Source organism: Neofelis nebulosa, chromosome 12, assembly GCF_028018385.1.
Source record: "Neofelis nebulosa isolate mNeoNeb1 chromosome 12, mNeoNeb1.pri, whole genome shotgun sequence".
NCBI lineage: Eukaryota > Metazoa > Chordata > Mammalia > Carnivora > Felidae > Neofelis > Neofelis nebulosa.
In genome coordinates this window covers 21098570-21123063 of record NC_080793.1, presented here as the reverse complement: position 1 = coordinate 21123063, position 24494 = coordinate 21098570, and the positions used below count along the sequence as shown (strand labels likewise).

The following is a 24494-nucleotide window of genomic DNA, read 5'->3' as shown; positions in this document are numbered from 1 at the left end:
GTTCCTTCTCTCTGGAACGATTTCTCCCGAGCACTTGCCTTGCTGGCCCTTCGGAGAGGCCTTCTCTGACCACCAGGCTCAAATAGGATCTCTCCCTTTTGGCCTTTTCACAACTGATAATGTTATTTAATTGTTTATTGGCTTATTATCTCTGCCACAACCTGAGGGCCAAAGCTCGTTCTCTCTTATTTGTTTCTTCACCCCCAGGACCTAGTATAGTCCCTGAAAATTAGCAGGTGCTCAACAAATATTTATTAGATAAATGAAGTACGGGTAATAACAACAGTAGCTGCTGTTTGTTGAGGTCTCCGACCGCTCTCGTGCTCTCTTACTTACCGGCTCACTATCTCTGAGAGGGAGGGATGTTACCACTCCCATTCTATAGACTTTCCTGGGGCAGACAGCCAGGAAGTGGCAAAGCTGGGATTCAACCAGGTCTGTCCAACTGCAAAACGGGGGAGGACCGCCTAGAAACACTGTTGTTTTCCTCTGTTCCAAGCCATCCAGCTCCTGCTCTTAGCTCCCTGCCTGAGCTCATATAATCGCAGCGCTGTGGGGTTATAATCAAATTCCAGTGGAGTCAGAAAGAGCCTGCCGTCCTCGGACCAGCATGTCCTAGAGTGGATGATGGCCCTGGGCTTGCTGGACCGCCCCACGTGCTGACTCCCCAGGGGCCGACTCCCTGGGTCTTAGCAGCGCCCTGGCGCTGGTGCCAAGGCTGGCCCGGGTTTGACCTCATCCCGGAAGTGCCTCCAGGAGCCAGAGCTCACCGAGGCCGTTACTTGCCAAGTTCTGCGCCGGGCTAAGGTGGAAAAGGCCCTCCCGGAAGGACTTTCTGGTCTAGTTGGGGAGACGAGCCTGCACTTAACAAGGTCAGATAGCAAAGCGAGATGTAAACGACAGCAGTGCCGGTGCCCAAGTCTGTTGGCGTGCTGCAGAGCTGAGTCGTCATCGATCACACCCAGCTCATGTGTCAGGCGCTGGTGGGGCTGTAGGAGGCCACATGACCGTGCCTGCAAAGACTTTCTAAAGGGACCCGAGTTTCTGTTTGCATTCTGTTGGTGTGTCTGTCCAACTGCCCATCTGATCTCGGCCTTGTGATCAGAGAGTGTGCTGAGGTGGGAGGAGGGGAGGTTCTGCGAGCTGGAGGAGGGGTCCTGGCTCCACAGAGCATCAGAGGGCTGGAGACCTTGGCCCTCTGGGTTCCCCACGTGCTCCCCCAGCTGCTGCCTTGTGCTGCCTGTCCCCAGGGGTGACCTCACCATTGCTGCCCTGTGGCTCTCCACAGGCCTCCACTGTGTTGGGAACCAGCGCCTCCCACCCTTCCCCCAACCCGCGGGCACACTGCTCGCTCGCCAGCTGGCCCCCAAACCGGCTTCCTTGCTCCTCTGGCTGCCTCGATGTCACTGGGGATTGGTGTGCATTTGTGGCTTTTAGCGGGCATTCCCCTCCCTGCTTCAGCCTCGCCCTCTGGGGCCCGGGGATGGGCTTGGGCCTGGGAGCCCCCTGAACCAGGGAGCAGCCCTGACCATCCTTTTCTCTATTTTCCCTGACGTCAGAAGGCAGAGTGCTTATTCACTTTGGAAGCGCACTCACAGGAGCAGAAGAAGCGAGTGTGCTGGTGCCTGTCGGAGAACATCGCTAAGCAGCAACAGCTGGCGGCCTCGCCCCCGGAGAGCAAGGTAAGGGCCTTGCCAGTGGCCACAGCCCTGGCTGCCCGGCTTCCCCTCCGCCAGCCTGGACCCTCAAGCCTCTGAATTGAGCTTGGGACCAGCTCCAGCTTAGGACTTGGATCTGAGCAACAAGCTGTTGGCAAGGAGGCCCGTGCTTGAAGGTCTCTCCCCTTTGGCGTTTCACTGGGTCTGTTGAGTGGATTTCGATTTCACTGGGTCTGTTGAGTGGGTTTCACACTGCTCAGGTAGAGTGACAGAGCCTAATGGAGCATGGCCATCACTCTCAGCTCTGTCCGATTGTTTGCCTGTGGCAAGGTCTAATTTGGATTGGCCTGCGACTGCTGCCTGGCATGTGGCCCCCCTTTGCTATTGGATAGGTCGTGCCCAGGGGCAGCAAGCTGGTGCTTAACACTGGCCAAGGGGAGGCATTGCTGGGAGGAGATGTCTGCGACAGAAACTGTTCTAATTCGATGCAGGCCACAGCCAAGTGGAACCGAGTGGAGTTTGCTGGGGACTGGGGGCCGGCCAGCTGGAGCATCACGGAAGGTCAGAGCCTCCCAGCTGAGGCTGACCTGGGATAGGCACCTGTCAGCTGGTCCCGTGCCCCTAGTAGAGGGGATGGGACGGGACCCGGACCATAGCCGTCCCCTTTGTCAGCCGGATGCCAGCCACAAGGCACGGTTGTATTTCCCATTTGAGGCCCCACGGGTGGCTTCTCTTAGGTGGAAGTGTTGGAAATTTGGGGATTTGGTTTAGCTGGCTGTGAAAGGATCTGAGTTGTTGGTCTGTTGACTCAGGGGGAGAGGGTGAATGACAGTGAGCGCCAGCTGGGAAACTCGCTGATCTCCTTTCTTCTCCCCCCTGCTTCCAGCAAGCATACGGCGGGGGCTGCGGGGACAGGCCTGCTGAGGGCAGAAGGTTCCTGGGCAGCCTCGTCTGGAACAGCAGTGGTGCACGGCCGCTCCCGAGCTCTTCCCTAAGGAAGGGAGTAAGAGTCTGAGAAATCTGTAATCCCAGACTTGAAAGTTATCTTGTTTTACGCTAGCCAGGGGCAGGAGTAACTCTGATGAGGGAGGATAGTGGGAAGAGTGGGGGCTTCGAGTCACACTCTACTGCTGGCTGGTGCTGTGACCTTGGGCAAGTCGCTCTACTACCCAGTGCTTTGGCGTCCCCGTCTGGGGACAACAGTTCCTCCTCCGAAGGGTTGCTGGGAGGATGAAATGAGATGGTGCATATGCAGTCCGTGGCACAGTGCCCGGTATGCAGTAGGTGCTCAATCAATCATAGTTGATGGGTTGCTCACTGCCCCCACCTCTGTCCCAGCTGCTTCCTGCTACCGTCCCGCTGTCAGGTTCTTCTACTAAACAGAGACCTGTCTCTGAGGCTGTAGGCTGCCGGCTTGGTCACGGTCAGAAACCAGGCCACTCTCTTCACCGGGGTGGTCCCTGGGAGGTCCCATGGCTGAACTCACGCCCCCAGCTTTCTTATATTTGGCGCTTAGCTTTTTATGGTCCGGGGGAAAGAGTGCTTTCCGCTTTAACTTCAGAGTTTGCAGGCTCTGGAGTATGTTGGCAATAATCTTCTCAGGGCCTTGGGAGGTCTCTCTGTCTTCGGTTGGGAGGAAAGTTTGAGCGACTGAAGATAGTCTGAGTTTCTTTTCTTTCTTTCCTTCCTTTTTTTTTTTTTTTTTTAAGTTTATTTATTTATTTTGAGAGAGAGAGAGAGAGTGCCCAAGCAGGGGAAGAGGCAGAGAGAGAGAGGGAGAGAGAGAATCGCAATCACCGTCAGCGCAGGGCCCGATGAGAGGCCTGAACCCGCGAACCGTGAGAGCACGACCTGAGCTGAAGTCAGACGCTTAACCGACTGAGCCACCGAGGCACCCTAGTCTGAGTTTCTGAGACGGGCTCTGGTCCCTGTAGGCTGCGGATTTGGCTAGCTGACGCTGGAAGGGCCTCAGGGTTTGGGGCCTGGCTTCAGGGCCATGCCAGGACATACAGGAACCCTGGGCTGGCAACAGTTAGACACTTCTTCAAATCAAAACTCTTGAAGTGTGTGTTTAATGGAGAAGCTGTGTGTTGGGTGGAGAAGCATAAAGGAGGGCTTGACCACCGAGACAACCTCAGAGTTGCCTCCTTGCTGACAATGGGGCCCTGCCCCAGCCCTTGCACACCCCCCTGGCTCACTCCTTAGAAGGGAGTTATGGAAACATCTTTTGTTAGGTGAGCCCCTTGGGGTCTCAAGCGCAAGCTCCCTCACCCCCCACCCCCGGCATATACACTTAAAGAGCCTTAGCAACTTATTTCTTCTCGTCTCTTACAAAGAGCTCCCTGAGAGAAGTTCCGGTAAATATGATTTTCTCATCCCGTAGAGTGGCCTGGTGGCCATCCAGCTGGCCCAGCAGCTATCCACCAGTGCTCAGCTCTACCAGGTCCTGGCAGCCTCAGAGGTGACCACGGATGTCTTTGCCAAGGGCTGGTCCACAGCCTTTCTGCTAAGGTTGCTGACCTCCAGGGAGACTGAAAAGGGAAGGCCAAGCAAGCAGCGCTCAGGCCTCAGCTTCTTGCTTTTCAGGCAGAAAGAGTCCCACTTGATCAATTTGTCCTGACTGAGTAGCATGCCTTTTTTTTTTTTTAAAAACACCTTTTCTTTGTTCTTTCTGGGAATGCTCCACCTTCTGCTGTACAAGGGAAACTGCTGGCCAGGCTGCTCCCTGCCCTAACTCAGATGCCTCTCCGGGGGAAGAGGGGTTTGCAAGACAGCTCCCCAAAGTCTCATGTTGTCCCTTCTCAGCCCTGTTCAACAGTGTTTGCTGGCACTTTGGATTGAGGGGCTCTTCAAACATCTCAAGGAACACAAAGTTCTTCCCAGATTTGTGAAACATAAATGGGATGCCCTGAATGTGAAATCCTTGTTGGGAAAGGTAGAGGGACCGGGAAGAAGGTGGATGCAAAGGACAACATAGATGCAGGTACCGCCACCTGCTCTGTGACCTTTGGCAGCTTCTTCCTCAGTGGTCCCTCATGTATTGGTCAGATGGGTCTTTCTAGCTCTTGGAGCTTTGTGATTATCATGAAAGCTTACCATGGAAGATGATCCTGGAGGGCCTGGGGTCATCCAGTCTCCATCAGGGAACCAGACCCTGCGGATTTCCACATGACTTGACTGCCTGTCAACTCTGCTGCCTTTAGGGCCCAGAGCTTTTCTTTCCCCTCTTGGGGGTGCGGCGGTCACAGGCTTTCTGTGCTGTGTCTGAGGTGCCTGTGGGTTGCAGCTGGTGGGGAAGGGAGGATCCGGCTGTGGCAGTGTGGACACAATGAGGCAGTCAGTGTCCAGCCTCCACCCCTTCTCTGGGGGCCCCCTTGCCTTTCTCTGGCTCACTTTGAGCTGACCGTGGTGGGGAGGAGGCTCCGGGTCGGGTCGGCCTGTATGAGCTCTCCCTCTCTCTGTAGAAATGAATGACCCAGCTTCCTTCTGTTCACCACACCCTTCTTTCTTATCAGAACCTGCCCACTTGCTTCTTTATCTGTTTCTGGAGGGAACCTACCTTTCTTCTGCCTGGGATACCTTTTACTAGACTCCCTGCCACAGGGAGTGCTGTGATGCTTCTAATCTAGAATAACTCACAGGTGGTCCTGCCTGTGGCCACTGAGGTTCTGAGCCAGTAGGGAGAGACCACTGCATATTATTTTGGTTATTCAATCAAATATACATGATAAATGCCAGCTCTGTGCCAGATGCTAGGTCAGGTCCTTTGGGGTCACAGAGATGGATGAGACCTGTCCTATGGAACTCTCCTTTAATGGGGCAGAGGTGACTGGGAGTGGCAGTCCACTTATTAAAGGCGGTGCCTGATGGGACCTAAGAGCGGTCCGGTGGGGTCACGGCTGCACATCGATTGTTTGCTCGGTGAACCTCCACTGAGCCCCCACCACATGCACAGCACTGGCCCGGGCGACGGGAAGCCTCTGAGGAGAGTGGGCTCCCGACAGCCATCAGGTATGAGAGGAGTGCGATGCAGTACCCGCTCTGTTCTCAGGGTGCTCCCTGACTCGATGGTGCGAATGCGCGGACGGATCTGCCACACTCTTTCCCTGTGAGATCGCAGTCCGGTGGTGGAGACAGATATGCCAACGGATTGCTCAATAATAATATGGCAGGCGATATGGGAAACGTAAACTCTTACCACTCTGTGACCTCAGGGGAGGCACCGAGCCTTGCTGAGACTCAGTTTTTTCATCAGCAAAGTGGACGGATTAACAGGGTTCTCGTGAGGATTAACTCATGCAATGTGCACACAAGAAGAACTCTGTGAACTAGCTGCTATTATCATTATTTTAAAGCTCTGTCTGTATAGGAAGATTCATCTAGTGGCCTTGCTTATTGAAGCTGAATGCTGCTGCTCTGCGCTCATGCGATGATCGCTCCGTGCCACTTCCTGGTAACCACCTGCTGTATTCCAGGGCCCAGGCAGGGAAACTGAGGCCTCCTGGGTCTGCTCTGGCTGTGAGACTTCTCCCAGATGTGACGCCGAAGTGCATGCCACCTTGTCGTTTCCACTGGTCAGCTAGAGGCGGGGCCCCGGAGATGCCAGGGTCTGTCTGGGCACCTTAGAAAGGAACAGGGGCAGGTCCTGGAGTCAGGCAGCCCTGGCCAGAGTAGACAGCGAGCTAATTCCAGTTCTGTCTGGTTCCACAGAAACTCCACCCTTATGGCTCTCTCCAGCAGGAGATGGGGCCTGCCAACTCAACCAATGCTACCCAGGATAGAAGCTTTACCTCATCAGGACAGACTCTGATTGGCTGAGCAAACCCAAGGGCAGGACTCTGCTTCTGGCAACTTAACCCTTTCTTGGGCATCCCCTACCACACAGTAACCTCACCTCAACTGGACCCAAAACGGAGGACCAAGATGGTGGGCCTCGGGTCATCTGAAGGGAGTGGCCCCACAGGTGTGTGTGGACTGGCATCAGAAGGACCACAGTGGTATGAGAGGCCCTGTGGGTACATGTACACTGGCATCAGAAGGTCCCAAAAGGAGAAGACTCAAACCTTTTCCCTACAAGGAAGAAGGAGAAGAAATAGCATCTGGGCTTCCTGCGGTTCCAGTGCCTGCCGTGGGGGCAACAGGAGAGAGGTTGGCAGAGGTCAGCCCTGATGGAGAACAATCTCATCGTCCTCCACTGCCAGAAGATATCTCCACTCATTCACTTATTTTGCATCTGTACTCATTCATTCATTTCTTAATTCAGCGGATATTTTGGGGACATCTACTTTATGCCAAGCTCTGGGCTAGGAGCTGAGGGTTCTGTGGAGAATGAGGTGGACATAGTCTCTGCTTCTGTCAAGATTTCAGTCCTGGTAGGGGAGCGAGCATTAAATAGATCAACACCAACACATACACACATGCACACACGTGATTACAAACTGATCATCTACGAAGAAAAAGATTCCTTTAAGAGAAAATATTATTTAGGTTGTTGTGTGTGTGGGGTTGTTGGTGGGGGGCAGTGAATATATCATAACTTTTAGGTTGAGACCTACAGGCCAGAAAGGGGTTAGCCAGTCAGACTTTGGAAAGAGTGTTCCAGCAAATGGAAAAGCCTGTGGAGAGGAGAGATGGGAAGGAGGTTGGTGTGCTGGGGCCAACAGAGGCCAGGCCAGTGTGGCTAGAGCTGAGTGAAGAGGCGGACCAGATGAGTGAGGGCCAGATCGTGTAGGGCCATGGTGGTTAATGTTTTACGGATTTCATTCTAGATACAGTGGGAAGCCACTGAAGGCTTTGAGAAAGGGAGTCAGTCTCAGGGACATTTCTAGAAGATCAGAGGGCCCAAGGAGGCATCCAAGTGGGTAGGAAGAGATGAGTTAGGGGGTCCCTTCAGTCTTCCAGGGGCTTGGTGGCCTATCCTAGGTAGGACCTAGGACCCTTCTGAGGGGCAATGGTTGCCTGTCCTAGGTAGTGGTTGGGGAGGTAGGTATGTGAATTTCCAGACCCTTGGATATGGTGGAGGCTCTGGGATAAGAAGAGAGAATTCCCTGCCCCCCACCTCCCCTTGTTCTCCTCTACTGTGTCTTGCTCTCTCAGTGACCTCCTAGGACCTACTAAGGGACAGTGATTAGAGCCCTGCCGGCTCACTGCCTGGAGCCCAGGGTTGGACAGCTCTCATACCATTCTGTAACTGTCAAGACCTAGAGGGAGGGAAGCCCAAGGTCACGGGTCTGAGTGACATAGCTCATACACAAAAGGTGTGTGTAGGACCATAGTCACTTGCATAGAAAAAGGGGGTCAAAGAGGCTAGAGAGATGGCTCAGACCAGAGAAGCCTCTGGACCTTGGGTGGTCTCTGCATTGTGTCCTAGAAGACCGTCTCAGTGTCTTTAGAGAGGGCTCTTATGCCTGGTGAGGTTGCTCAGCTGCTGTGGCCACTTGAACTCCAAGAAGCATGGCCCAGAAGAGACTATGTCCATCACCTTCCATTTAGGCAAGATCAGACATCCCCTGAACAGGGGATGGGATGTATCTGCCAGCGACCAGGCTGATGCCCCCACCCCGCAGGGGAATAGGCTGGGGCTGCACTGGGGCAACTGATATACAGCATCTGTCAGCCAGGACTCAGCCTGCAGGGTTAATTCTGAGAGGCGGAGCGGCTGCGTCTGCACAGACAGCAAGCTGCACTTTGATTTCATTTGATTCCCTTATAAAATGACATTAAGGGGAATGTGAGGCCCAGGAGAATCGCCTGTCTGGGAAGGCAGCGACCTTGACTCTCCCAGACCTGGTGACCTACCTCTATCCACCAGACAGGTGCAGAGGACAGGAACTCTGGCCATTCTCTGAAATGGAGAACGAGAACATAACACCGAGCCCTGGGGACAGGGCTTTCCTCCCATCCGGTCCTGACAAGCTGCTGACTTGGGGTCCTAGGCCTAGCCACTTCCAGGGGGAGCAGACGTCAGCTCCGGGAGGGCCTGGGCCAGTCTTCCCGGTGACTGTGGGGAGCCCCAGCGCCACTGCTGCTCTGCCTCTCAAATCGATAAGACAATTCATTTGGCTTCATGGGCTGGAGAAGATGAAACATGACCGGGTGGCCACTGCTCTTCGGCATCCGGGTCCGTCCCAGCCATCCAGGATGATGAACATGCTATCGAAAGTGCATCTGAGAGTCATAATCACGGGAAGCGTGGCTGGGCCCCGCCCTCCACATAAATCATGCTGAGAAGCCTACACAATGGCCTCTTTCCTGATGGTCCAATTGTCTTCGTTTGGTGTCTGGGGCTTGGGAGCCGGGAGGATGGGAGCACAACCATTTATTGTTGAAAAGGCCATCTGTGAGATTTGAATACAAAGTGATCCCTTAAGTTTCCTTCACACCCTCTGGTCCCGTTTTTGTGTTTGCTTATGTCTCAGGCACTGGGTCTTTTGAAACTCTCTCTCCTGTAAACAGCCATGCCCAGTCTCTGCTGGCCTGGCCTTTTGACCCTTTGGGAGCTGGAACCTATTGGAAATCATGATGACATTTATTTATGGACGTCTTGTAAAAAAAATTCTTTCTTTAAAATATTTTTCATAAATTTTGCCACCAAAGCCCTCATTTCTTACACACGGCACCTAGTGAAGGCAGAGGGAATTTGTGGGAGGGTTCCGTACAGGGACAGCAGGGGCTTCTGAGATAGCGACTGGGGTCCCCAGGCATTATCTCCCCAGGCCACCAGCAGCCTCGCTGTATAGATGAAAGAGACCAAGACTCGGAGAAGTTAAATGATATATCCAAGGTCACACAGCTAGTAAGAGGCTGAGCTAGTCTTCAAACCAAAGCCTTTCAGCCCTAACCCATTGCTGTTCCCAGATCCAAAGTTCTACTTTTTAGGGATGGAAGTAGAGAAATCAATCATCTCCTTCTGGAAGAGGCAGGAGGGTGATAGCCTTCATGTAGAAGCCATGGCCCTTTAAGCTCTGGAGGAGATGCTTTAGGACGAATGAATGAGACGTCTCCTCCATATCGCAGAGAACAAGCTTCCAAAGTTTGTGTGTCTGAGGGGTGGCCCAGAAAAGATCAAGAGCTTCATGCCAGATTTGATATGAAAAGCGGGGTGGAGCTCCTTAAGACGGGATCACAGGGGCACCGGCACGGTCGGCTGATGCCCCTTCCCCTTTTGAATCTGGTGTTTAAGAGGATCAGCAGACACAGTATTGGGTACCCAGCAGTGAAGGAACTGTGGCCAAAGGCAGAAAGGGACAGCTTCAGGTTCAGGACCTGGTATGGTTGAACATGAGTCTTGGAAGCAGGCCTTTGACTCAAGCCTCGCTAAGGGTGGGAAGAGTCCGCTCTGGGTTGTGGGCCCAGATTTTGCTAATTGACTGGTTCCAAGTCTCAACCAAAAGTACCTGGGAATCAATTGGACTGGATTTCAGATATCCCCTCAGAAAGCACAGTCTTTTCCCTGAAAAGCTCAACCGTTTTCCCATCTCTCCTGCTTTCCTCTCTCTGCTGCTTGAGGCCCATTTGGCTACGGACAGACCACCTGCTTCACCGTCTTGCTTTTTGCCTCGGCTATGGCGCTATTCTTGTTTTCGCTCTTAATGAAGACAGCATGACCTTACCTTCCATCCTCTCTTGACCTTATCTTCCCTTAAGCCTTTCTCTGAGCAGAGCCACCATCCTGCAATTGTTTCCTTATCCTTGGTTTAAGGGTAGAATAATAACACTAGGTGATTCGGGGAGCAGTTATACGGTGATCTATGTTGTCCCTCTAATCCTCACTACGGCCTCATGAGGTTCATCGTCCCCGTTACACATCTACTCTCGTTACACCCAACTGGTAGATAAAGACGCCGAGTCTTAGAGAAGTTAAGAAACTTGCCCAAGGACACACAGCTAGGGTGGCTAGGATTCGTACATGGCAGTCCAGCTCCAGAGCACCTGCTTTTGATTGCTCTGTGCTACTGCTTCCCGGCAATCACAGACCATCCAAGCTGCGTCCAGACCATTTGGGAAGCTGTCGTCCGAGTAAAGCCTAGGTCTCGGCGTGGACCTCAAGTGTCTTCCTGGGTGCACTGTACTCCTGCTTTGTGGTTGCAGCCCAGCCACGCTGCATTATTTCCCCTTCTAACTCCTGGTGTACATTCACATTTAGGCTGTTCCTTCCACCCAAGGTTGCCTGCCCTGCTCTGCTCTCCCTGTCGGACACAATCCTCAGCCTTTAAGGTTTGGCCACTCTCCTGAGACACCTTTCTCAGGCGTGCATCAGAAGTCATGGCTTCCTTCTCTGTGCTCCCATGGTATCTTGTTCCTCCTTAGCACAGTGTGTTAAGCAGATATGTCTCATCTGCAAGACTGAGCTCCTTGGGAGCCAGTGGAGGTCATAATCTTATTTATTTCTTCTTCTGTGACTGCCCCATCCTTAGTACATGCTCAGTAGATGTTGTAGAATTGAATTGGGTCATATGATTCAAGCCTCTCATATTCTAGAATTTAAATGAGGAAACTGAGGCTCAAAAAAAAGGAAGTGACCTGGCCACGGTCATGGGACAAGTTAGTGGCCAAGTCAGGGTTAGAAGTCAGGTCTCCTGACTCTCTTGTCTCAAAGCTTTCTCTGTTGTACCTCCAATTTGTGAGACCATAGCCTGGATCCCCACTTAGCTTATTAAGCAATCTGGCCAGGTTCATTTCAGGGTCATAGATACTACCGTATTCCATGCTGACTCCTGGCATGCTTGGAGGCGAAGGAGAACTGACCAGAACTGCTTTCACAGTTCTCTTCCCCCGGTGTGTGGGGCTCTCTTCTCCCTGAGCCCCTTTCCCTCAGAGAAAACTGGAGCAGGATTCTGAAGGTCTTGGTTCGAATCCTGATTTTGCTGGTAACTCACTGTGTGGCTTTGTGCAAATAGCTTTATCTCTCTGATCATCTGTTTTCTTTACTAAGAAAAATGAGGGAGTTGAATGTAGGTGATCTTCAGGAGTCATCTTCAAAGCCTCAGGACTTTAATAGCACATTAAAGGAAGAAAGAAAAGACATTTTGGTCTTCACATTGAAACAAGGGTGTATGCGCATGGATATGTACAAATGCTGTACGTGGCTGATATTCATCACGTACTCGTGACACATAGGTATACTTGTGGATTTTATATGGGAAGGGTCCTCATCACCGGTACCCACATTATAAACACACCCCTGCCTCCTCCCCACCCAGAGATGCCTCCTTCCAGGCTGGCCCCTGGGAAGCCAGTTACAAGGAGCTCTCCAACCCAGAGTCTTCCCCTCTTCCTTCTTCCTTTCTATGCACTGCACTCTTTTGTTTGGACTTCACATATATATGTATGCACGTCTGTTGTTTAACTTTCCCAACTACTGAGTTTATGGCCTAAGCTAACTTTCAAGTGAAATTTGCAGTAATCAATATGCAGTGCCTTTCATTTCTCATGTGGTCAGATTCTCCTTTGGACTCTTCCCCAGAAGTCACCATTGACTTGTTTCGTTGACTTTACTGTGCATCTTCTTTTACTCAAACCCTGCTGCAGGTAAACTTTCTACGACAGTATCTTTGAAATGTCCGTGGTTTTCTGTTATGGTGTTCTGTTGGTCCTTGTGGAAGAACATTAAGGGTTCAGTGGGCTAGCCTAGGAAGCTGACCACCATTTATAACACTGATATCGGGGGAAAATGCATTCTGAGACCCTAATCAACTCTCAGATGGACTTTGGGAACACGACTCGGCACATATCCCAAAGCAGATGAATGTAGCGTTTATTTTATGAACCACTAGAATTTTGATAGAACCATAGACCCTGGGAACATGGAACTGAAAATCATCCCTCCTCTTACACCAAGATCAACTGATTAATAAGCTGATTTATAGAAACCAAGACCAAGTTGGGGCGCCTGGGTGGCTCAGTCTGTTGAGCGTCTGACTTCATTCAGTTCAGGTCACGATCTCACTGTTTGTGGGTTCGAGCCCTGCATTGGGCTCTGTGCTGACCATTCAGAGCCTAGAGCCTGCTTCAGATTCTGTGCTTCCCTCTCTCTGCCCATCCCCCACTCATGCTCTGTTTCTCTCTCTCAAAAATAAACATTCAAAAAAAAAAAGAAGAAGAAAAAGAAATCAAGACCAAGAGAGGGGTAAGAACTTGGCCAAGGGCCCAGCAGTTGGTCTAGAGTTCTAAGTAGGATGCAAACCCCTAGCTTCTAGCCCAGTGCTCCTCTTTAATGACTTTTGAAGACTCGGCCAGGTTGATGGCAGGGAGGGGCACAGATTGTCCTAGAGATGCTCCCTTGTCTCACTTAGCTGTGTTGTCATTAGGAAAAGTAAGTCACCACTTCGGGCTGTAATGGAAATAGTGAGAAAGAAATGGTCCAGCTCATGGTCCAGGGGAAGAGGCTGTCTAGTCAGCTGGCGGGTCTATAAATTCCGGGTGTGTTCTTGCTGCAGTGGAATGAATGGGGCCGCTGTTTTACCTGGAGCTCTGGGCATGGCAGGGCTGGTGGAGATGCTCCCTGTGGTCTGTTCTAAAAATAGTGGTGGGAATGTAGCTGAGGGGAAGAGGAGGGGGCTCCTTTGGGAGCTGGGTGGGGTGCCTCACCCCCTTCCTCTTCCTGCCGGGCCCTATGTGAGGAAGGGCCAGAGATTCAGAGGACTTAGATCTGGGAGGTCCTGGAGCCATCAGCCTTCACACCCCGTCCTGTAGGTCCAGAGAGGGGACAGGACTGGCCAGAATCGTTGAGCCCAGGGAGAAGGTCCCAGCTGGCAGACTCTTTTCCTCCTGCTGCTTTAGCAGGGCAGCTGCAGGCCTTGTGAGGTTTTCTCTTACTGCCTCTGGGCGTGCACAGGGCCTGGGAACTCCTGGGGCCGGATGTGGTTGGGCTTCCTGAAAGTCGCCCAGCAGGCGAGGAGTACCGGCTAGTCTGCCCCAAGCCCTGACCTCTGCCAGCTGGCCTTCCCTTTGCTGGTGTCCCCACCCTTGCTAACTTGTTCTTCTGTCGCCCCCTGGACTGTCTGCCGGGATGCCGGGAGGGCCTATAGGACAGAGGGCCTACCAGCTCAGGACCTTTCTCTGCCATTCCTCAGGAGCAAGCAGACCTAGCCGAGGTAGAGGCAGGGACCTGCATTCCAACCCCAGCACTGCTTCTCATTCGCCGTGCAATTACTGGGGATCAACTCGCATCTGCCAGATGAGATGCTGATGGGATTCTTGTGAGGATTAGAGGGATGGTCCCTGCAAAGTGCCTGGCATGTAGTAGGTACTCAGTAATGGTAGCTGCCATTGCCAGATCAAGTGTGAACACACGCTTGACTTTCTGCAACCTCCTTTCTTGGGGCTTCTTCCGATGGAGGCATGGCAGATGGTTTTTTGGGTTTTTTTTGTTGTTGTTGTTATTTTTGTTGTTTTTAAATGCAGTTGACTTTTTTTGTGTTGTTACAAAACTGATTCATGTTTATTATGAAGAAAACATTTAATGCAGTCGAACCAGGAGAAGGAAATGAAGTTCACTCTTAATTCCAACACCCAGGGATAATCACTGTTAACATTTTGGGGTATATCCTGTCAGGCATTTGTTTCTACACACATATATCTACTTTGCAAACTGGGGTTACTGATGCACACAACTTTCTAACTTGTTTTTTTTTTTCCATTTGGCAACGTAGTGTATCCATGTTTCCATGTTAATAAATATTCTTCTACAACATCATCTTTAGTGCCTGGGGAGTATGTTATTGGGTAGGTGAAATATTTTTGTTTAAATAATCTCCAGTCATTCAACATTTAGGTTGTTTCCAATTTTTCATTGGTACAAAAACCTGAGATAAAAATCCTTATAGGTATTTCTTGGTATCCCCAGCATCATCTAGTATGTACATGTTTGACCTTCCACGAATGTTTGTTGAATGAATGAATAATTTGTTCGAATAAATTCCAGGTAGCAGAATTTCTAAGCCAAAGGGTATGTATTTATAAAAAAAAGATTCTTGATACTTATTGCCAAAAGACTCCCTGGAATGGTTGTACTGATTTATGATCAGTATCTTATTTTTATTTTTTAAACTTTATTTATTTACTAGGAAGGAAGGGGCAGAGACAGAATCCCACGCAGGCTCCACACTCTGTGCAAAGCCCGATGCAGGGCTTGATCTCAAGACCATGAGACCATGAGTTGAAATCTAGAGTCAGATGCTTAACTGACTGAGCCACCCGGGTGCCCCTATGATCAGTACTTTTTTTTCTTTTTTTTTTTTAGTGATCAGTACAATTTATTTTATTTTGAGAGAGAGGGAGAGAGAGAGAGAGAGAAATAGAGAGAGGGAGAGGAAGGGAGGGGCAGAGAGAGGGAGAGAGAGAATCCCAGGCAGGCTCTTTCTGTCAGCAAAGAACTGACGGGGGTGGGCAGTGGTAGGGGCTTGATCCCAGGAACCGTGAGATCCTGACCTGAACCGAAATCAAGAGTTGGTCACTTAACCGACTGAGCCACCCATGCTCCCTTTTGGTCAGAACTTTACATTGACTGGTGTATCCTGCTTTGCCCAAGACTTTCCCTTTTTAGCACAGAAAGTCCTGCTTGCTGAGAAACCCTTTAGTCCCAAGTAAACTGGGAGTCTGGGTGAGAGAATGCCCATTTCCCCACAGCCTCACCAACAATGCATTGTTACATTTTTAAGGAGGATAATTTCTTTGATTACTGGAGATGTTGAATATTTATTTATATGCCTTTTAGTCATTTATGTTGTCTCTTTTGTGAGTCGCTTGTTCAAGTATTTTTGCACATTTTTTTTAAACTGGGCTGTTTATAGTTTATTAGTTGACAACAGCTCTTTATATAATAAGGATTTTTTGTGTTTTATTTTTTTATTCTTTAAAATAATATTTTAGATGGTTTTGGATTGATAGGTAGTCAGTCATGTCTATAAATTGTTTTCATAGCAGATTTTTGAGATCTTATCCCTATATCATAGAATTCATTCATTTAAAGTGTATAATTCAATGTTTTTTTTTTTCTGGTGTATTCACAGACATGTACAACGATCACCACAATCAATATGAGAATATTTTCATTATCTCCAAAAGAAATCATACCCTTTAGCTGTCATCCCTCATCTACCCCAGCCCAAGGCAGCTACTAAGACACTTTCTGTGGGCTTGCCTATTGTGGACAGTTCATATAAATGGAATCCTATAATATTTGGTCTTTTGTGACCAGCTTCTTTCATTTAGCATCATGTTGTCAGGGTTCATCCATATTGGAGCAGGTGCTACTGCTTCATTTCTATGACTGAAGCCTATTTCATGGATGGATGGAGCCATGGATATACCACATTTTATTTGGTCATCCATTGATGAACACTGGAGCTGTTTCTACCTTTTTTGCTATTATGAATAATGCTGCCATAAACGCTTGTGTGCAAGTTTTTGTGTGGACACATGTATTCATTTCTCTTGAATATATATATACCTAGCAGTGGGATCCCTGGATCACATGGCAACTTTAACTTTTTGAGGACTTGTTAGACTGTTTTCCAAAGGGGCTGAATGATTTTGTATCCCCACTGCTAGTGTGCGAGCGAGCGTTCCAATTTCTCTATAGCCTCTCTAGCAACACTTGCTATTTTCCCATTTTAAAAACTATAGCCATCCTGGTGGGTTTGAAGTAGTATCTCACTGTGGTTTTGAATTGCATTTTTCTGATGACTAATATATCTATAAATTTTTTTAAATATTTTTTTTGGGGGGGGGGCACCTGGGTGGCTCAGTTGGTTAAGCATCTGACTTTGGCTCAGGTCATGATTTCGTGGTTTGTGAGTTCGAGCCCTGCATCGGGCTCTGTGCTGATGCCTCAGAGCCTGGAGCCTGCTTCAGATTCTGTGTCTCCCTCTCTCTCTGGCCCTTCCCCTCTCAAGCTCTGTCTCTCTCTCTCTCTCTCTCTCTCTCTCTCTCTCTCAAAAATAAATAAACATTAAAAAATTAAAAAAAAATATATACATTTGCCTTTGATGTTGTGGTCTTCACCACAGGATTATATAATCTTCACTCCTTCCCCCCTTGAACGGTATGGTTTTATTTTTCAAGTTTTACCTCCCTCCTCATTTCCTCATTAATGTGTCTATTCCTACGGCAGGTTGAGACTTAATTACTATAGCTTCATGATAAGTGTCACTTGTGTTACAAGACTGCCCTCCCATTATTCTGCAGAATTTCCTCTGAAATTCTACACCCTAACTCTAGTCTCCCAGGGGTTTTACCCTTATCTTTTCCATAAATGTATTTCAATATCAGCCATGACACCAGATCTAGAATAGTTTGTCCTCACCTCCGACTGCCCATAGTGAATGTGTTAGATAGCACATACTTCTCTTTGCTTTCCTCTGTGCCTCCTAGGGATTGTTGAAATCGTCTGGAACTTTACTTTCTGTTTTTTTACTTTTTTTTTACTTACTCTTTTTTTTTTTTTTTCTGATTTTTACCATTTTGAAACATTAGTCCTGTTATGAAGAGTCATTTATTTAGGGGCACCTGGGTGGCTCAGTCAGTTAAGCGTCTGACCTTGGCTCAGGTCATCATCTCAAGGCTTGTGAGTTCGAGCCCCACATCGGGCTCTGTGCTGACAGCTCGGAGCCTGGAGCCTGCTTTGGAGTCTATGTCTCCCTCTCTCTCTGCCCCTTCCCCACTCGCATTTTGTCTCTCTCTCTCAAAAATAAATAAACATAAAAAAAGAGTCATTTATTTAAATTGCACTTAACTCCTCAATTATGTTATCAGCAGTTAAGTGTATAAATGTTTCTGGTTTCGCTCCTCCCCCATTTCTCAGGTACCCACCATCTCGTTGACTCCTTGATTCTGATTCTTTTTTTTTTTTTTTTTTTCCTAGAGGGCTCTCCCAAGTAATTTTTCCAGAAGGGGTCTGTGGGTGGCATCTTTCTTAGTCTTTGTAAGTCTGAAAATATTTGCCTTCACATTTGAGTCATCCCTTTCCTAAGTAGAGAGAATCCGACTAGAGTCCTTCTTCTCCAGAAACCTGAGAGTGATGCTCTGTCATCCTAGCCTTTAGTGTTGTAAGAAGCGCAAGCACTCAGCTGGCTCTCTAAGGTTTCTTCATGGAAACTAGCAGGATTTCTCTTTCCAATCTTGGGAATTTAGAAATGTCACCAGATTTTTTCTAGCTGTTTGCTGTCTATTGGTAGTTTGTCCTGGAAGGCTTTCAGCTGGTATTAGTTCAGGCAAACAGGTGAATGGTGGTGGCATTCTCCATACCAGGAGCGGTCGAGAGGGAACAGTTTGGGTGACAGGATCGTGCATCCCAACTGCAGGTGTGGGTACTGTGATGGAGGCCTAGTTCGTGGGTTCTCGTGGAAACAAGAACATTTAGAGCAAGGCTTCTTCAACCACCTGTGGGGACGAGCCTCATACTTTTATAAAACTCACACCACATGTGATTCTTCATGCCGGTTTGATAACACCTGGACCAGCCTTGTAGCCTATTCAGTAGGCCCAGTCCACTGGTCTTGCGTTTGGGTATCATGGCCGTGTGAAATTGCTACAGAAGTTTCCAAACGCTTGATTTTGCTGCTTGCCGAATTGCAAACCAGTAACAAGAAGTTGCACATCAGTCCCATTCTGTGGACCACACTCTGAGTAGCACTGACCTAGTCAAACCCCAGTGCTCATTTTGGGAACAGGGAAGCTGAGGCCCAGAGAGGGGATTGGCCTTGCCCTGGGGCTCAGAGAAGACAGCAGCAAAGTCAGCATTTCAGTCTGGTATTTCCTCTGCCGACCCTCCTTTGCAGTGGCCTGGGCCTAAGCCCAGCAGTCCAAGCAGCGAGCAGACTCAGGAGGCACTGTGTCTAGCAGCCAAGGTCACGGGGCTGGCCTCCACATATCTGAGTTGGTGGCTCTGTGCTGAAGGCTTCCCAGGAATTTGGTAGTCCAGACCCGGCCTGACCCTGGAGCTCACACAGCACAGTGGGTTAGGGATCGCTCCCCAAAGCCTGAAGTCTCCCGCCAGCATGAGGCTGGTTGGACTGCAGTCAGGAAGGGAGATGGCCTAGGCCCTCAGCCGCCTGTGTCCCTGCAGCTGCCTAAGGTCAGGCTGACACTGCTGAGGTGACAGAGATGTGTGCCCAGGTTGGAGGCAGAAGCCAGCCAGGGACAGTCTCGGGGACGGCTCTGAGGGTGGACATTTGGTCTCCTGGCTTTTACTGCGTGCGGGTTTCTCCTTGTGGTTGGGGCACCTAGCTCCTGTGAGCAGATTGGGAATCGGCCTTGCTGTCTGAAGTTGCTGAGGAAGAGGAGGATGGCAGGAGGAGGAAAGAGCCTGGGGAACGTGACTTGGGAGCAGAGCGCACAGGTTCAGAGCCCAGGCCGTGGGGCCATATGGCCTGTTTTGCCACTGTTTTTGCCATGTCACCTTTCTGTGCCTTAGTTTCCTCACGTGTAAGATGAACCTGTTGCTCAGTAGATGGTAATGACTATCACCTATTAGTCCATGCCAGGCACCATGTCAGGGCTTACGTGTCCATTAGACCCTCTGCAGATATTTTCACATTTAACTTTACTCTTAAAAAAATTTTTTTAATGTTTATTTATTTTTGAGACAGAGAGAGAGAGACAGAGTGTGCACAGGGGATGGGTAGAGAGAGTGGGAGACAGAATCCGAAGCAGGCTCCAGGCTTTGCGCTGTCAGCACAGAGCCCAACATGGGGCTCGAACCCACGAACTATGAGATGGTGACCTGAGCTGAAGTTGGATGCTTAACCGACTGAGCCACCCAGGCGCCCCCATTTAACTTTACTCTTTACATCGGCCCTCTCAAGGTGAACTCGGTCATTTTCAGAGCGTAGCCACAACAACGACAACACAACAACGACGTTGTTACTTCCTTGTTGTTACACACTTACTGTGTGCGGGCCACTCTGCGTGCACCAGCTCGTTTGGTCCTCCACAGGGCCCAGTGAGGCAGACTGTAATAGCCCCATTTTACAGACGAGGAAACAGAGACTCAGAGACATTAAAATGACTTGCCCAAGATAAGTCACACTCAGATATTTTTTCTGGACTCCAAAGCCTGTGCTCTTTCTAAAACCCACTGACCGAACTCATTCCTTTAGTGAGAGAGCCTGGAGGCACCTGGGATTGGCCACTGAAAGTGGGGGAGCAGAGCTGAGCCCACTGGACACCCCTCTCTAGCCTCATTTTAGAGATGGAAGGCTGAGGCCAGTAAGGGGGAGGGGTCTCACCTAGGTTCTGCAGACTATAGGCCAGAAACCCCATGCATTTGAACTTGAGGATGCCTGCTCTGTCCTGTCCCACCTCACCGCTGGCAGTACGGACCCCAAGAACAAGGCTAGTGCCACCAGGAAGAGCCAGGTACGTGCATGTAGCAAGTGGTAGGAGAGCGTGCCCCCTGGCATTAGGGTCACAGAGACCAGGACAAGGCAGGACAGTCCCTGCCTGCAGCGTCAGCACCAGCATCAGCGATGTTCATCCTCCAGGTCAGATCTCGGGAGCAGGCTGCTTCCCTGTCTGCCTGCGTCCACCATTCTGAGAACAGGCTCCAGCACATGTAGGGATTCAGTGGCTACTGAAATAACAAATAAATGGGTCTTAGCTGACTCTTCTGTGGGGAGGGCCATTCCAAATGGAATCTGTAGACCTCTAAACTAGGGATGGGCCCTCTCTCTCTGACCCTCCCCCATTCATGCTCTGTCTCTCTCTGTCTGAAAAATAAATAAACGTTAAAAAAAAAATTAAAAAAAATTAAAAATAAAAAAAAAGGGCACCTGGGTGGCTCAGTCGGTTAGGCCTCCTACTTCGGCTCAGGTCATGATCTCGCGGTCCGTGAGTTCAAGCCCTGCGTCGGGCTCTGTGCTGACCTCTCAGAGCCTGGAGCCTGTTTTGGATTCTGTGTCTCCCTCTCTCTCTGACCCTCCCCCATTCATGCTCTGCCTCTCTCTGTCTCAAAAATAAATAAACGTTAAAATAAATAAATAAATAAATAAATAAGTAAATAAATAAATAAACTAGGGATGGGAGACCCAATGAGTAAAAGCCCAGAAATTCCTAAGTGAGTTAGCAGATTTAAAGCTTGGGCTGGGGTGGGTGTGTACAGATAATTCTACAGTTTCCTAAGGCAGCTCAGGCTCATCATGCTCTTTTATAGTACACTGGGGCAGAGGCAGGGCCCTGTAGAAGGTGGGGCCAGCATACCCCAGCCCAGGCTTTCACTGCCCCGACACCCGAGCACAGGTCTGGCTCCTTCCTGTTCTGGGAAGAATGAATGCCCGAGCAGCTGCTGGTGGAGGCTGGGGTGGTCTCAGTCCGTCATATGCTCTGGAATTCCTGGGACCACACCTCTCCCCGGCTTGTGCCTGGTTTCTGCCATAGCCGCATCACCCTTCTTCCCAACCCGGAACAAAAATCTCAGTGGACTTTGGATCAGAAGCCAGGACAGGGAAGCTTATTAAATAGCCTTTGGCAAGTACCCTCCTTTCCTTGAGGAGGGCATTGCCAACACTTGGCCTCCCTTAAGTAGAGTCTGCAGGAGAAAGGAAGGGGGTGGGTTTCCATTTGTGCAGGGCTCATGATGAGGTCTTGGGGACACAACCCCACGCACGTTGCAGTGGAGGCAATAAGGGAAACCGGTGGATACCTGGCCGCGGTGCGGCCCCGGGGAATGGCCTGTCCGGGTTGCCTGGGCTGCTGAATCTCCCTGGGGGCCTCTCTGGAGCCTTGGGCTTTGGCTGGGGCTGCTGCTCCCCGCCCCCGAAATGGGAGGTGCATACACACAGGTTTCCTGCTGACCCTCCCTGGTCCTAGCCCTGGAAGCTCCTGCCAACTTGTCCGAACAGTGAAAGTTTGCCTGCATGATTGGGCCGTATGGCCAGCCAGCTTCTCAGGATAGTTGGAGGGCTTGTCTGTTGCAAGGGATGCCCTGCGCAGTGGACTGTGCTTGACCCCTCGCTCTGCACTTACTAGTATGTGACCTTGAGAATGTTTCATAATCTCTCTGCCTCTGTTTACTCAATTGTAAAATGGGGCCATTAGACATCATCTCTGATAGGGCTGTGAAGGTTTAATGAGTCAATAATTGGCAAGTGCTTTGAACAGTGCTGACACATAGTAAGTGTCAAATCAATGTTTGTTAAATAAAATATGTAGATCCATAAATGGGGCCCAGGCCCTGAGTGCCCAGATGCCGATCCTGGTGGAACTTTGGGCCACCTAGATCTTGCCGTTCCTTAGACCCCAGTTCCTCCTGTGCTGAACAGCACCATCATTTATGTAGATCTGAGAGGCATTGGGGTGCAGTGGAAGGAGCACTGGACTGAGAGTTAATTCCTGGTCCCAGCCCTGCCACTCACTTTCTCTGTTTCCTTGGAAAAGTCACTTTCCCTCTCTGGGCCTTAGTTTCACTGTCTGTAAATGGGGAATAACAGTGAGAAATCTGCGAGGGCCTTTCTGGCTTAGATAGCCTGAGTGTCCATGACTCCTTCTCCTGCCCCATACTCTACACCGGGAGGCCCACCTGCTTCTCTGATTTGTGTCTGGAGCTCTGGAGAGGCAGAGAGCAGTGGCTGTGTGGGCTCCCCTAGGCAAGAAGTGCTCTCCTCCCCTGCTCTGGCAGGCTCCTGGGTCTCAGGGCGCTGAACTGCTGGGTCTTTTCCTCATTATCCTTGTGGTCCAGAGCATCGATGAACGCATTCTGGATCTGTTCTGGACCCCCCCTCCTCGGCTGGCAGAGCTGTTCTGCCCATGATGGCACAGTGTCTAATTACAAACTCACTAGTCTGGCTGTGTGGCTGACGTCTGTCTCCCTCAGGAACTTTGTGAGTACAGGGCCCCGGTCTGTCCATTCTCTACTGCATCCCGAGGGCCCAGCACAGAGCCCGGCGGGTAGTTGGTGCTCCAGAACAGTTTGTTGATTGAGAGGTGAAGACCCAGGTGAGACCTGGGGACTCCTCTCATGTTAGAGAACCCTGTATTCAGGCTCTCCACCCTAAGCAATCTTATCTCAGCACCAGAAATTCCACCCTGGGCACTAGTCAGCCCCACTGGAACTGCACTCTTTTGGACTCACCTTCTTAGTTTCCTAGAATGAGGTAGGCCCTGCTCCCCAGGAGCCTACAGGATGATAGTCTTCCAATCTGGAAGGTTCTTGGGCCCTGCAAGGGCTGCCTTGGCTCTGCCCCCGGGGACAAGACAAAGTATTGGTTGGAGTCTGTAAGTGACCTGTTCAGATGAGGGCTGTTCCAAGTGGGTCCTGATATAGGATGTTTTCTTACACCCACATGCATGCGTATGTTTGTATGTGTGAGATAAGGCAGGAATGGAGTCAGAGACAGAGGCAGGGAGATGGGCATAGATAGACTTTCAGAGCCATTGAGACTAACACAGGAAGAGTAAGAGGGAGAGGATAGCACTTCAGCCCAGGGCCACCAAGGCGGGGTGAGGTGAGAAAGGAACACAGGGGCTCCTTCTGCCTGTCAGTTTTTCCGTGTGATGTCCCAGGGTGCCTGCCTGTCCGGCAGTAAAGCATTTTCAAGTTGGGGCTGCTGTGGGATGGGCACCCCCAGCCTTGGCCCCACGCGTAACCCAGAGTGCGATTGCTGACATCAGACAACCAACTGCAGTGGCCATTGCCACGACATCAGACAGCTCAGTGCTGGCAAACAGCCTCCTGCAGTGGTGAACTCTGCAAGGGCCATAGGAGCGGGTAGCCTGGACTTGGCCCGACTGGTGTTCAATCCTGGCTGGACAGCCAGCTAGCTGCTCTGACTCTATTCGGGCGCTGTCTGCTGTCATTCTGGACCTTAGATTCTTTGTCCATTGAGTAGGGCAGTAATAGCCCCTGCCTCACAAGGTGCTGTGAGAATTAAATGAGTTCACGTTTTGGGAATAATGCCTGGCATGGGATCATTGAATGCTCTCTGAATCCCACAGGTGGGCAGGTCAAGGGTTGTCAGCCCCATTTTACAGATGCGGAAAGCAAGGCTCAGAGGTGGACAGGGACTTGATCAGTGATACCCAGCCTCCTAGTCCAAGGCTCTTTCTTCTGCCTCCCACCCCCTCCTGCCACAGTCCCTCTGTTAAGGGATGTCTCTCCTTCACTTGTGGCCCTAACTCCCGAACTATTGTAATGTGCCCCTCCCAGCCATGGTACCGTGGGGGAGGAACCCCCATGCTCTCGGTCCATCTGATTCCCCAGAATTTGACATACAAGAGTGCTCAGCTCCAGCTACACTGGAGGGTGCTGCTGTGCGCTGAGTGAAGCAGTTACTCCCCTATCCCAAGGCAGCGACATTCTCGGAATCAGCAGAGTGTTGGCTGCAGGACCCCCAAGTTAAATTGCAGCGGTGCGCCGATCTCCGAGCAGTGTGGGGGTGGGGGTGGGGGTGTGACGGGAAGCCCCGGCGATTGGTTCCATCCTGCCAGAGCAGCAGCTGCTGGCTTTGCACTGCCCCAGCCAGGGGAGCCGTCAGCATGCGTGTGGGGTGCACCCGGCTCTGGATCCCAGTGCCCGGGGCTGCCGCCGCCGTCGTGAGTGATGGATGCCTCTCCCTCCAGGGAGGCACTTGGGGGCCCAGCCCAGGCCCTGGGGACGGGCGCAGGGGAGCCAGGGCCCGTGAGTGTGTGAGCACGTAACCCGGGAGCCGGGGCCCCTTGCAGGCTCAAGGACTGGCTGGCCGAGGATTAGAACGCTTCCTGAGACATCCCGCTCTCCTCCTCGGATGAAAGTGGCTTGGGAAATCAGAGTTTTCTACTTGATGGAAGAAAGAAACCCAGAGCGGCAGCAGCCGGCTGGACAGGGTGTGTGTCTGGAAAGGAGAAAGAGGAGGAGGAGGA

At 50.7% G+C, this 24494-nt stretch overlaps 1 protein-coding gene across 8 annotated transcripts in view; it reads left to right on the top strand.

The window, feature by feature from the left end:
• RGS3 (regulator of G protein signaling 3) overlaps window positions 1-24494 on the top strand; it is a 141113-nt gene that overhangs the window by 83842 nt on the left and 32777 nt on the right. For 5 of the 8 annotated variants that reach the window (XM_058694424.1, XM_058694425.1, XM_058694426.1 and 2 more), the window contains one exon: window positions 1560-1682. In XM_058694424.1, the coding sequence (XP_058550407.1) occupies window positions 1560-1682 (123 nt within the window). Of the gene's footprint in view, window positions 1-1559; window positions 1683-6368; window positions 9040-24154; window positions 24459-24494 lie in introns of those variants that run through there. The other 3 variants (XM_058694427.1, XM_058694435.1, XM_058694432.1) reach the window with 2 other exon arrangements.